The sequence below is a fragment of the Rhinopithecus bieti genome, unplaced genomic scaffold (assembly GCF_001698545.2).
Source record: "Rhinopithecus bieti isolate Rb0 unplaced genomic scaffold, ASM169854v2 scaffold_5613, whole genome shotgun sequence".
Taxonomy (NCBI): domain Eukaryota; kingdom Metazoa; phylum Chordata; class Mammalia; order Primates; family Cercopithecidae; genus Rhinopithecus; species Rhinopithecus bieti.
Window position 1 is genome coordinate 226950 of NW_016804845.1, and position 14694 is coordinate 241643.

General features: G+C 42.6%; 1 protein-coding gene across 1 annotated transcript in view; it reads left to right on the forward strand.

Moving 5' to 3' along the window:
- ADAMTS12 (ADAM metallopeptidase with thrombospondin type 1 motif 12) overlaps positions 1–14694 on the forward strand; it is a 373663-nt gene that overhangs the window by 137197 nt on the left and 221772 nt on the right. The window contains 2 exon segments of the mRNA XM_017870704.1: positions 8787–8814; positions 8817–8930. Coding sequence (XP_017726193.1) covers positions 8787–8814; positions 8817–8930 — 142 coding nt within the window.

Sequence of the window (14694 nt, forward strand, 5' to 3'; positions counted from 1 at the left end):
GTGAACCTTGAATTCAGGGAAATAGTCTTCACAAACTGCAATCAGCAATTGTCACAGTTGGAACTTCTTTTGATGAGGAAGGTTAACTAAGTGTTAATTGGGGCCATTACTAGTACTTCTCTATATCCTTAATGCTATGCCAGTTGGAGGTGGGGGGTGGGAGGTGAAAATAATTAAGTGCCACATGATGGAAGAATGCAGTGCCTTCCAAAAGGTGGTACATGGATTATCTATAGCAGAAACCTCAGGATGCTTGCTACAGTGCGGATTCCTGGGTCTCACACTAGATTTACTGAATCTCTGTGCAGGGCTCTTGGGCACATGCATTTTTAACAAGCTCTCCATATGATTCTTTTGCACATTAAAATTAGGAAACCCCTGGACTAGTGGGTCACCTAATACCTTATTCTCTTTGGTGGTTGCATTTTTTATTTCTAAAGATCCATTTTATTGGATTGAGTGGCTATCAATGACTTACTCTTCTTTCTGTAGGGACAGTAGTTTGTGATTTTGTGGGAGCAGTTCTTGGGAATTGAAATGAAATAAATGTACTCAGTTAAAGGCAACTTTTCTAGTCTTATGTGAGCAGAGTGTTTTCTTCTCAACCAAAAACTGAGTATTTCCAGAAATAAACAACTGTTTTAACCATACTTCAGGATAAGGAAATGACTGATTTAGTCATGGAAGAGTTGAGATGCTGTCCATCAACGTGAGGACATCCACAGAGACAGCAGATTGACTGAAGGCTGGCACTGTTTGGGATCCTTTTCATGAATTACCTTGTTTAGTTCTTGTCAGCAAAAACCATTTTGTCATGGTCATTTTACAGATGAGGAAACTGAGGCTCAGAGAAACAAAATTACTTGTGCAAAGCTACACTGCTTGTTAAAATGCTGGAACTGAGTGCTGAACTTAGCCTGTCTCCAAAGTCTGGCGTCTTTTGCTAGAGAAAAACAAACCATGCTATAGAATCTGCTTCCAGCAGGAAATACAGCAGGCCAGGACTTGGCATCCATGGTTGATTTAGAGACTTGGAAAGGAAGTCTATTGAAAGTTTCAGCTCTAATTCCTTTGAAGAAATCTCCATTTGGGAATTTGCTTGATTCTGCCTGTGAGATGCCCTAAGAACCAATTTCTCAGGCCAAGAAGGTACCTGGGATGTGCTGGAGGCTTGATTAGAAGCCTCAGCCATGGTTTCCAGCTCTAAGACTCTCCAAGAGGAAAAAAGAGAAATTGATTGATTCTGTCCCTGCTCAGATTTTTCCAGATTCAGTCACCACTGGTTCTACCTCAGTTAGTGGGGTATCATCTGATCTGTTTTGTGTTAACTAAGGGCAGGCCTCTTCCTAGAGGAGAACAATTCTCATCACCTCCCTGCTTGTTGGTGAGACCCACAAGCTTTGCAGTTGTGAGAAAGTTACGTCTGTGGCCGTGAGGAGAGAGAGACTTGGAGTTAACATGTATAGTGCCTTCTCCTTATCCCACCAGTATCTGAATCTGGACTATGAGTTGGGCATGTCGGAGTATGTCCAACCTCCTGGCTCTGTCAACTCAGAGTCTGACAAATCCCCCATGACAACTACTAATGATCTGTTCCGTCTTGCTTCCTTCTCTCTACCCTTTTGCCATTAGATCCTGCCTATGCTGTCCATCGGTTCACACCTTCCTCCTTCTGCTCAGAATTTTAGTGACACTGACATCTGGAAATTTTAGTTTTACTTTTGTGGGAGCCCTTTACCCCCTTGCACAAATCCACATCTTCTCTCTCCAGCCCTCAGGCAAGCCCACTGCCATTGTTTTTCTGAGAACAGTTGTTACTCCATTGCCTGCCTGCCATCAACTTCACTTCCTACTTCTGCTGAAGGAGTCTTGCTTTTGTTCATTATGCCCAGAGGCTGAATGTCAGAGTGTGGCCCCTTCTTGCAGCCGAGCGCTGGCTCAGGATCAGCCTGGCAGTCCTCCCATCTGTGTGTGTGGGCAGCACCTCTCTGCCTATTTGAGTTTCTCCAGTGTGGCAGGGGATAGCTTTTAAAAAAATGTCTCTGTCCATTTCTACAGAAACCCTTAACTTGTTCCCCAGGCATCCCTTAGACTATCATAGTAGTTAATATCATGGTAGCATATTAGCATAAGAGGTAATAGTGCAGTACACTTATCGGACACTTACTATGTATGGATACTCGTCCAAGCACTTTACACTGACTCGTTTAATACACATGAAATCCTTTAATGAGTTAATAAGTTACTATCAGTATTCCTATTTATCAGATGAGGAAACTGAGGCCTAGGCTTCAGTTACTTGCAGCTAAGAGATGAGTCAAGCAAATGGACTCCAGAGTACCTGCTTTCAAACCACCACTTTATACTGTGTTTGCCGTAGATGATGCTATGATGAAATAAGAAACTGTGCATTCATTGAGCACCTACCATATGCCACGACCTCTGCTAGGCATTTTACATATAGTGTCTCTGATAGTCATAACGCTGCAAGTTAAAATAGATTTTGCCCCATCTTACAGATGAGACAACTGGGGCTCAATGTGTTATGCAATGTGTCCAAGATCACACAGCTCATGCTGTTTCTATTAAACCCTATCATACGTTTTTGATCCTTTGATCTTTTGGAATCCATTTTGTACATTTTCCAACAAAGGGATATTTTTTCCCACCACTTGGATTCTGAGCTGCCAGCCAGTGGATGTGGTCTTGTGTATGTTAGGGTTGTATTAGGCTCCTTCAAAAAGCATCTGAGAGGGATGAGGGACATGTAGTTGATATTTCAGGGCTCTCAGGGTACAACTCCCTCCAGAAGTGGAACCCAGCTTCCACTTCTGCATGATCACAGCCCCTGTCCCAGGTTCCTACTAGAACATCTGTTCCCATTCTATTCTGTCCTCGGGACAGTGGCAGCCCCCTCACATAGCCCTTATCATGTTACATTTATTCCCAATGATTCATTTTAATTTTTGTGAATGTTGCTTTTTTTTTATATCCAGGTGTTTCTATTGATTCTCTGAAGCCTGTGTGCAGCGCATGGCTGTTCCCAGTCTGGCCCCTGATGTATTTGCTCATGAAACCAAACCATTATAGTGAAGTAGGTCACATTTTTGCAGTTCATTTTCTTTTAAGGCAAGTGCTTAAACTGGCCCTGATGACAGCTCTCATCACTATAGATGAATATGCTTACGATTATGAATCTCTCTCTTTCCTTACTTGGCCAGTCTTTACAAATAAGCTGTCCAATATTGGAGCCACTAACTGCCTGTGGCTGCTTAAATTTAAGCTAATTAAATTTAAACAAAATTTAAAAATTCAGCTTCTCTATTGCATTGGCTATATCTCAAGTGCTCAACAGTCGCATGGGGTTCGTGGCTCCCAAATTGGACATTGCAGATAGAGAACATCTTCATCACCACAGGAAGTTCTGTTGGACAGAGCTGTTTTAGGGCAGAGGGACCAGCTCTGTTGTGTTGCTGTATCCCCAATACCTGCTTGGCACATGGTAACTATCAGGCGGATACACCAATGTCTTCCTGGCTTCAGTCCATATTTCCTGAAACCACATGAGTTACTAGGGCTGCCCAGACTCATATGCAAAATCTTCATGAATTGATGACATCATTGGTCACTCTCTTCACTGGCTTCATGGAGGCTACTTAGGCATCACAGCAGAGGGTAGGGTGTGCTGGGGGAAGTCTTCCCAGTGATCCTACTCCCACCTCTCTTTATTCTGAGGCTTCTGTAATCTCTTGACTTATACTTTCTGCTGACTTATGATTTTGGCTGTGTATTACATGAGAAAAAAAACTTGTCTCTTGCAAACCAGCAACAAGAAATAATAATTCAGAGAGCCTCTCATGACTTCAGGACTGTGCCAAGTGTTCCGGAGTCTGTAGAAGTTCAATCTTGGCTTCACTGTCTGAAAGCAGCCACTCTCACTGGCCTCTGAAACACAGTGCTAGAATCCATAGCACCCATGGAAGAGCTGCTCCTGTGAGGGTTGTGTTCTGTGGGGAAGGGCTCTGTGACACAGGACTTCAGGTCTGGGCTCTAGGCCCAGTGCCACCAGAGGCCATGGGTTTGCCTCTTGAGTTGTGTGAACACTAACTCGTTTTCAGCATAAAATTACCCCGGGCTTTGCTGTTCTCTTCCCTACTTGTTAATGAATATCAGCCTTGTCTTCCTGGCTGGATTGTATGTAAACCTTGAGGGCAGGGTCAGTACCTTTCTTAGCCCTCTCAGCACAGGGCTGACCCTATGATAAATATGGATTGATACTTTGTAAGAGAAATTTTTGGGGTGCTATTTTATCCTGTCTATATGATGGGGAACAGGTGATGTCTTTTCCAGTGCTTCATGTACTATAATTGGGTACCTTGGGTACCTCTTTATCCCCAATTTTTTTTTTCTGTTCTTGATTTCAGAATATGTTGTGTTGTCTTTATCGCTATAGGAATAAACAAATTCATCTGGTAACATCTGCGATTTTCAAATGAGTAAAAGGAATTTTCAAGGCAAGGTGATGGTTTCAGAAGCACAGTTCCATCGCACAAGTCCAGGAGGCGCCTTCATGTGTCTTTTACACTATCATTGGCTCTTACCCTTCAGGCTTTACCTGTGGTACTCCAGAAGGCACAATAGCATGGGGTAGGTGACTCTTCAAGGTCTCTAGTCTCTGTGACTCTAGAACATTCTATTCACAAATTCCATATAAGATGCTGCCAGCTTCCCACTAAACCCCAGATCACTGTCACTAATTGAAGTAAATATCACATACGTCAAGATGACTAATATGTTGATGCAAGTTGAAGGGAGGGAGGAAAGATTATGGGCAACTCTTCTCACTCTGGAACTGTACTGAAGAGTGAGACAATCCTTCCCCATCCTTCCTCATCAAAGAGCAGTGGAAGTCAGATACCAGCTGGCTCACACCAATGCATCTCAGCCTTTGGTCTTATCCCCACCATCTGGGCTTGCTGTATTTCTCCTAACACAATATGAAGAGTCTGATTTCACAGGCCAGGGGAAATTCATCCCCTGTAACAAAATTTTTTTTATTGGTCAGCCCCTAACTCTTGAAATGAACTAGTAGCCTTTTTGTGTTTGTGTGTATATCAAATAATTTTTCCTCCAAACAATTCAAAATAGGCTCAAAACGGACATTTTAGTGTTGGAAATCAGGATCATTGTTACCCGGGGGCGATGTCATTGATCTGGAGAAGGAACAGGGAGTCTCTGAGCTGCTGGTAATGTTCTATCTCTGCATCTAGGTGTTCCTTTTATAAAAGATTTATGGGGATTTACAATTAGGATTTTGTACATCTCTCCATATGTTTATAATGCTTCAAAATAAAGTTTATTTTAAACAGTTTTTAGTAGACTTGGGAAGCATTCACAGATTTTTATTTTATTTTATTTTATTTATTTATTTATTTATGTATTTACGTATTTATTTTTTGAGACGGAGTTTCGTTCGCTCTTGTCTCCCAGACTGGAGTGCAATGTCGCAATCTTGGCTCACTGCAACCTCCACCTCCCAGGCTCAAGCAATTCTCCTGCCTCAGCCTCCCAGATAGCTGGGATTACAGGCATGTGCCACCACACCTGGCTAATTTTTGTAGTTTTAGTAGAGATAGGGTTTCACCATGCTGTTTCACCATGTTGGCCAGGCTGGACTCGAACTCCTGACCTCGGGTGATCCACCCACATTGGCCTCCCAAAGCGCTGGGATTACAGGTGTGAGCCACTGTGCCCAGTCAGATATTTTTAACTTAATTAAAACAGGTAGGTGAGTTTATTTCCAGAAGAGAGTTAGCAGTATGCAGAGACTCCTGGATACCGGGTGGGAGAAGAGCAGATGACACGGGGGGTGAAGGGGCATGTCTATCTTAGAGCTTTAGCCTATGGTTCATCCTGCCCAGGTTCTTCTGAATGCCCAGTGTAAGTCTGCACTAAATTGGATACTTTTTCCTCAATTCCATTTCCAGACTTCTTTAAAGACGTAAGAGAAGTGAGCAGGTTGCAAAGAAGACCGGAATGGAAACTATTTTCTTTGGTTCAGGTACAGACCTGGTAACCGAAGAAGGTGGTTCTCTTGGGCAGTTTGCTTCAGGGAAAGTAGGAGCCAGCCCTTTCTTTGGAAAGCAAACCATGGGTGATTTTTTTCTAGCATGACCCTAGCTCCAGTTAGATGAGAGGAGACCAATAAACTGGGCTTACCTGGGTACTAGATGTACAAAGCTCTGTGTTTATACGTTGGGAGAGAGAAGAGGTACAGAGTTTAGCTGAGGAATTCCCCACCTCTCTCTCCCCACAGCTGCTTCATCCCCTCTCCTACCTGTTCCCTTCTCCATGACAAACACACAGGATCATGGGACCAGCAACCTACTTGCATGTCAGCAGATCTCCGGCTTCTCCTCTAGCAGATGAGTCAGCAGCTCTCACAGGTTTCCAGGTAGCTTCTGAGAAACATTGAGGTTGAATAGGTGATTTCCACATGCACCCTGGCAAGACCACCTTGTGGAGGAATGCAAATGGAGTAAGCCTTTAGGAAGATGCTGGTTTGGTTCTCAGGCATTCTCATTCATGTTGCGTGTAAAATGGTTATTATGTCCTCAAGTGGAGTCCCATCTGTTTCTTCTGTGCCAGTTGGGTCCAAAATTTGAGGCTGAAGAAATACCAATAACTCCTTCATCTTGGTGGTATCTTTTGTAGTTTTTCTCCTTCAAGGACATCAGTATTGGGCTGATAGCAGGTGCACTAAGGGCCGCTATGTCCAATCATCCTTGAGGACTCCTGGACTTCTGCTTTGTTTCCATGGAATAAATGAGCTTTCTGACAACAGGTTCACATTCTCCTTTTGTGCCTGGTCTCTGACTCAGAAGAGAAATGGAACCAAATCTCAGCACTGCACAGAGTCTGTTTCCCACTATTTTATGGCAGTTATTTCACAACTGTCTTTGGGCCTTGTCTGTTCTTCCTTCCTGTTTCAGAGATTATCCTCAGAGACAGATACTGAAAAAAATGTCTTGTTTTCTGAGCAATGTCAGCATAAAAGCAAATTGTGTCAGATGTAACTGCTATTGGAGCTGGTAGTTAAAGTATTACCCCTCTGCATTTATAAAGCAGTTTGCATGGCACTTTTACAAGCTTCACCTCATTTGATTCCCCTAACAGCCTCATTTGATTCCCCTACTACTATGAGGCAGTAGACGTTGCCCCCTTTTACAGAAGAGGACTTTGTGCCTCAAAAAGTTTGCATGACCCATTTGAGGTCACACAGCTGTTCTTATTACTCCCAGTAAAGTGCTCTATTTTTTTCTATTGTGCTTATTATTAAATAAATTCTAAGGTCAGCAATCAAAATGGGAAGCCAATTGTGAGGTTTGTGTTAAGATCTTGTTACATTACTGGCTACAGTGAAGCAAACATTTTGGAAAGACTCCCAAGTCTAGAGCTGTCCGGTGGAGACCAGCATCCCTCTTTGTTGGAGCCCCTCTTGCCTCCTGACTGTGGGGGCTCCTCAGCTTGTCTTCAGACTCATCTGCAGAGCAGGAAGCCTTGAGTTACTGATGAATAGTGAAAGGAGCTTGAACCTTGAAAGCCTTCTGCAGTTTTCTTAAGCCCCCATGTTTCCAAGTTCAGTTTTGCAACCTTAACATTTACTGAACTGCTATATTGACTCTGGAGACCCTATTACAATAAAATGACATAGAATCAGAGATCCAGAAAGAGCCTAATGGTAGGTGAGACTATGAGCCAGGCCCTCTTCTAAGACCTTTGCATATATTAACTCATTTACTCTTCATAGCAACCCTTGATTTATCCTGTTTTCAGCTGAGAAATTAAAACTCAGCCAGTCACTTGCTCCCTATTGCATGGAGGAGTTGTTTAGTTTGAACCTAGTTTAATTCCCTAGTCTGAGCTCCTGATCACTTTAATGTGATGCCCCAAGCAGTCCGTCTAGGTCAGTTCCTTTGTTACACAGACTTAGTGTTGAGATCCTGAGAGTTAAACCCAGATTCTTAGGAGATCATTGACAAAGCAGTTTTCTAAGCACCTTAAATGGGCACTAAACATTCTCCTGAAAGGACAAGAGTTGTAGGTTAGAGCACTTCTAGACTTGACCTCTAAGAGGAGTTACTCATTGGCCAGTGTTCTGTAGCATATCACTGATTTTCATATCTGTGAAATGAGAACGTCCCCCTTTCCCTAGAAACTGACAGAGGGCTTTCTGCTGTAGGCGCCTGAAACTCAGTCTCAGATCAAGGACTTTGCATTATGTTTCTTCGTTTTCTTGAGTGAAGAGTGCCATTAAACACTTCCAGCCACACAGTTGTGTGAATATGTGGCTGGGCTACCCCCATGCAGGTCAATGTTCTAAAAGTTGTCAATGGAGTATGGGACATAGATCCCAACTCCATAATAGAACAACTGGGAAACACTGGGTCTTCATTTGGGATCCATAGCTATCCAGCAATGGGTTTTAGAGCAATCTGTGAACCTAAAGAATTGTAGGCTGCATTTCAGATTCATGTGTATATGTGCACTTTCTTCAATAAGGTCACAAAGGGATCCGTGACTCCCAAATATTTAATAACGATGACTATAAAGGTATTTCACTAAATTGTTTGCATGTAACTCTTCTATGAGATCAAACAGCAGACTCTGAAAGCACTGGTCTTAGGAGTTTCAGAGATACTCATAAGGTGTAGAATTTTTCACTTTGTTTTTTGTCTGTTTATAGAATTGGTTAAAATAAACTTTCTTATTGAATGTATTTACAGACTGGATTTTTCCAACTACCACATGGAGACTTTTCATTGAACCCGTGAAGAAGCACCCACTGGTTGAGGGAGGGTACCACCCGCACATCGTTTACAGGAGGCAGAAAGTTCCAGAAACCAAGGAGCCAACCTGTGGATTAAAGGGTATTGTGACTCACATGTCCTCCTGGGTTGAGGAATCTGTTTTGCTCTTTTGGTTGTTTTATTAAAACATGACCTATTCTTATTCAAGTCTCTTATCTCCTCTGTATTATTTTTTAAAAATATCTTCATGACATTCGAATCTCTTCTGTATTCTATTGCCAGAAAGTGTACATTCTTGTTGGTTGTATAAACCCTTTCACTTGTCAATACTCGAGTCTCTGCATCTTAATGAGAAGGAAATAAAAGCATCGTTGCCACATTATTTGATGATACTTATAAGACATTTATAATGAATTTTTTTAAAAAATCTCTTCTGAATAGTGTAGAGGAAAATAGTTAAAATAAAGACGTAATGATTTTCAGTATTAGCAGTGTTATAATGCATTAGTATGGATTACCAGACAGCTTGTCACATCTGCATATGGAAGGCAGATTTAAATGTTTGATGATGCTGATAATAATGTGTGAAGAAAAACTGAAAAAATTATCAACACATTGTCAGATGATGAATTCAGTAAAGCCTCTTTCGGCTACACAGTGTTGTGTCTGCAGTTTGCTGAGCTGTGTTCCCTGTCCTTAAGCCCCAAGAATGATCTGAATTGGTCCTCTTGGCCTTGTCCCAAATAATTTCAGGTAGTTTTCAGAAGTAAACTGATCCAAGTCACTTCTTGCAACTCCCGCATTCTTCTTACTGTGTAGGAGATAATAAACTATGCATTAGTTTATCACGATTGGGAATCGGGACAGTTTCTTAAATATTATATAATATCTCCTTTCTTCAGAGAAGAAAACAATGCCAGAGGGGCCGTCAACAAAAGGAATCCGTAACATTATTTATGTGTCTTGACGATTTGGAAACTGTAGACCGCAAAGAGAAAACAGATGATGAGGGAGTGAGGAAAGGTAGATTCTGAAAAGGGCGGGAGGGACTCAGAACTGGAGCTTTGCAAATAGGAGAATGAAAGGACAAGGGGACAAGCGACTCCCTACAGACTTCCCCCAGACCCTGTGCCAGATAGCGACTTCCCTACAGACTTCCCCCAGACCCTGTGCCAGATAGCGACTTCCCTACAGACTTCCCCCAGACCCTGTGCCAGATAGCGACTTCCCTACAGACTTCCCCCAGACCCTGTGCCAGATAGCGACTTCCCTACAGACTTCCCCCAGACCCTGTGCCAGATAGCGACTTCCCTACAGACTTCCCCCAGACCCTGTGCCAGATAGCGACTTCCCTACAGACTTCCCCCAGACCCTGTGCCAGATAGCGACTTCCCTACAGACTTCCCCCAGACCCTGTGCCAGATAGCGACTTCCCTACAGACTTCCCCCAGACCCTGTGCCAGATAGCGACTTCCCTACAGACTTCCCCCAGACCCTGTGCCAGATAGCGACTTCCCTACAGACTTCCCCCAGACCCTGTGCCAGATAGCGACTTCCCTACAGACTTCCCCCAGACCCTGTGCCAGATAGCGACTTCCCTACAGACTTCCCCCAGACCCTGTGCCAGATAGCGACTTCCCTACAGACTTCCCCCAGACCCTGTGCCAGATAGCGACTTCCCTACAGACTTCCCCCAGACCCTGTGCCAGATAGCGACTTCCCTACAGACTTCCCCCAGACCCTGTGCCAGATAGCGACTTCCCTACAGACTTCCCCCAGACCCTGTGCCAGATAGCGACTTCCCTACAGACTTCCCCCAGACCCTGTGCCAGATAGCGACTTCCCTACAGACTTCCCCCAGACCCTGTGCCAGATAGCGACTTCCCTACAGACTTCCCCCAGACCCTGTGCCAGATAGCGACTTCCCTACAGACTTCCCCCAGACCCTGTGCCAGATAGCGACTTCCCTACAGACTTCCCCCAGACCCTGTGCCAGATAGCGACTTCCCTACAGACTTCCCCCAGACCCTGTGCCAGATAGCGACTTCCCTACAGACTTCCCCCACCCAGACCCTGTGCCAGATAGCGACTTCCCTACAGACTTCCCCCACCCAGACCCTGTGCCAGATAGCGACTCCCTACAGACTTCCCCCAGACCCTGTGCCAGATAGCGACTTCCCTACAGACTTCCCCCAGACCCTGTGCCAGATAGCGACTCCCTACAGACTTCCCCAGACCCTGTGCCAGATAGCGACTTACCTACAGACTTCACCCAGACCCTGTGCCAGATAGCGACTTCCCTACAGACTTCACCCAGACCCTGTGCCAGATAGCGACTTCCCTGGGAGTTTCTTCTATCATCTTAGCAGAGCATGTAAGCAATAAGAAACTTTTGAGTCTAAAATGTTTTCTGTACAGAAAAACAGACAACTGCTTTAAATTGTTAACTTCACTAAGCTACTGCAGCTTTGTTCTAAATTAGATAACTTACTGGCTAAATCCTCTAACAAGTACCAAGAAAAGGGATGAAATATATCATGTGGCTGATTTGAGTGATGAAGGTATCAATACAGATAAGTTAGTCTCAATGTGAATATCTAGCGTTCTCTTGTTTGTCGTTGATCCATCACCTGGATAATTGTCCAGTTCTATGACACTCTGGGTGATGGGGAACACATTGTGATCTGGTACCTTTTAAATCACTAGAATGTCAATACGGTGGAGAAAGTTACTAGGATAGTGAGTGAACTTGGCTGGACACTCGCTCCTGTAGGCATCCTTGCTCTGTGAAATGAGTGAGACTATTCCTCATCTACCCACCTTGAGCACCTCTCTCTCATAACTCCCCTATTGAGGCAGAGTTAATTACAAATGAATTGAGAATAGCAAATATTTAGTCATGAAAACAGAAGGGATGGATTGGGAAGGAGTGGGGTTTACAAATATCAAGGCCCCCTATTAGGGCATAGGCAACTCCACAATTACAACGTTTGTCATCCCATTTCATGTTGTGCTTCTAGGCCAGTCTCAAGACTTTCCACTTCTAAAGAACCTTCTCTGATTAATGCCATACAATCTTTGCCTTGCTAATTTCTCCACCAGATGGGATTTCTCCACCAGATAGAATTTCCACCAGCTGTAATTTCTCCACCTTTGTATCTTGAGGTACTAAGCAAGTATGAGAGAGTATCTGGTAGAGAAATTCACAAAAAAGACACTCTCTTACATCTGCTTAGTACCCCAGAATATCAGAATTGAAGAGCTCTACTAGAAGAACCTTTGAGGGTGCCTTATGTAGCTTCCTTCCTTCTTTCACCAAAGAGATAGTTGTGTCTCAGAGAAGGGAAAGAATTGTCAAAAGCATCAGAGTAATTGGTGTCAGAATATAGCCAAGCTCACGAGTCACAGTTCTATTCTACCTGAAGCTTTATACAGTCTCCGGTTTACTTTTTAAGTCTTCCTTGAATATAAACCTTGTTTCATCAATAATTCTCACGAGCCCTATTAGAATAGGTATTCCCTCCCCAGTCAGTGTGTAACAGAGGGTTCAGTGCAAAGTAGGAATTCAGTAAGTCATCAAAAAGGAACTGACAAAGAGTATTTCATAGCCAAGAAGATGAAGCTAGACTGTATTAGTGTCTAATATATATGTCACTCATGGAAAGAAAGAAGAAACATGCCTTTTCCAAATATTGAGGAAGTATCAACTATGTGTGATCATTTCTCTTCCTCAGACAATACATGTAATGCATAGCTACTGTTTAAATAGTAGCTAGAGATTCAAGAATTGCTAATGTGCTTGTGAATATTCTTAAACTACACATGACGTTTAAAATTTTTAAATCTTGGTGTAATGAAATGTTCTTGGCCTTGCTAAACCAGGTCATTGCAGTGTTCTTATACTATATTGCCCTGCAGAGAGGACAGAATTAACTGACAGTAGTGGTATCATTAACCAACATTAAAGTACATTTCATGCAGGTCAGTTGATGTTGCCAGGCTGAATTACTGTGATTATACGAAAAAAAGGTCACCTTTACCATATATAAAGCATTTACTTTTGTAATGTTCAAAGAGGAACACTCTAGATATTGAAGAAAGGTGTAATTTAAAAGTACTCCAGTGCTTCAAGAGAGAAAAGACATCAATTCGTTTCTCCTAAAATCTGTCCTTTCACTCATTTTTATTTCCCACGTAGAAAGGTGCCCAAGTGTCACAATATGTCCCTTATCAATGTAACTTAATTTCTATTTTTCAGACCTTTAATATGATGCTATTTTGTTTTCGATTTGCTCAATTTTAGCTACATTTTCTTAAGTTGTTATGCTAGTTTTGTTTGCTTTTCTAAGCCCTATGTTTGGTAAGCCCTGCTGAAATTCTTGTTTCCTCTAAGATTGACTTTCTAGAATCTACGGTAAACAGTGGGAAAATATAGCTTGCCTGAATTAAATCCAGGGGAAATTTCAAAACCTCATTTTATCAGCAGAGACAAGCTCCTTTCTCTAAGGCTTTTTGGTGAGAACATGATCACACTGGGATTTGAGTGGTGTTAGATGGAAGTCTCTGTGGGAACTTTTGTTCCAGAAATCTGGGGAAGAAGAATGAACACTGGTCAGATCAATCAGATGAGAACAGATACTGGGTCATCTATGGCAGAAAAGGGTCCTGGCAGGTAAGGTCAGAGTCTGGGATTTCATGCATTAGGACTCTAGGCTAGAAAAATAGGGTCTGGCTCCTGGCATACATGCTTGTGTTCAAAATTTATTCATTCATTCAACAAATATCCATGAGGTATCTTCTTTGCACCAGGTTTTTCCTAGGCTCTTTGGGTAGAATTGTAAATAGAATATAACTCTTTGTCTGAAGCACTGACAGCTTGGGTATAGGCCATGAGTAAGTAGAGATCTAGTCCTGGCTTTATCTTTAAAATATATAGTAAGACCAACAAGAGATTTGGAATCTTAATGACAGTTTTGTACTTTTTGCTACTCAATATTGGGTTGCTAGGACATGTAGCTATAATTCATTCATCTTCTCTTCTGTAGAATTTCCATCTCATGATTATTTCACACTCGATCCAATCTCCTTTGAGTAGATCTGAACTGCTTTCAGGCTTGGGCTATTATACATTATGTTGGAAAGAACCTTCTTGTCCATATTTCCTAGTACACAGGTTCATAGATATTCCAGTACTGGGTTCATTCCACCCAGTAGTGGAATGAAATTAGTAACCAATAAGATAAATATGTCTATGACTTTAACAGATAATGCAAAATTGTTCAAGAGCAGTGAACAAGAATTCCCATTTTCCTATATTCTATCTAGTACTTGACATTCTCACTTTTATATGTAGTTAGTCTGGTGAATATGAAGTGGTATCTCAATACGTTTAATGTTAAAGTCACACATATCCTGTTGTGAATTTGGGCCCTAATCTATGGGCCCTAAATCTAAGGCTTGTGGCTATAGATTCTTAATTAATAGTTGTCTCCCCTGGACCTAGAGTCAAGGCCCACTTTGTTTGCTTACTTTATTTACTTTGTTTGCTTGTTTTCTGGTTTCCTTTTTCACTTAGTCCCTAGACTGACTTTTCACGCTATGAGTTCTAATGTCTTTTTTCCCCAGAGCAAAAATAGGGAGCAACAGATATCCCAGATGAGCTACCAGTGCCATGTACCAGTCAGGGTTCAATCAGATAAGAACAACCAGTAGGAAATATATATTAAGGAATTCATTGCAAGAAATTGGCTCATGCAATAGTGGGGGCTGACTCGGCAAGTCCCAAATTCATGGGCAGGCCAGCCAAAAGGTCAGGCTAGAACTCTCGGGCACAGGCTGAAACCGCTGTGCCCAAAAAAGACAGCATTTCTTCTTCTGGAAAATC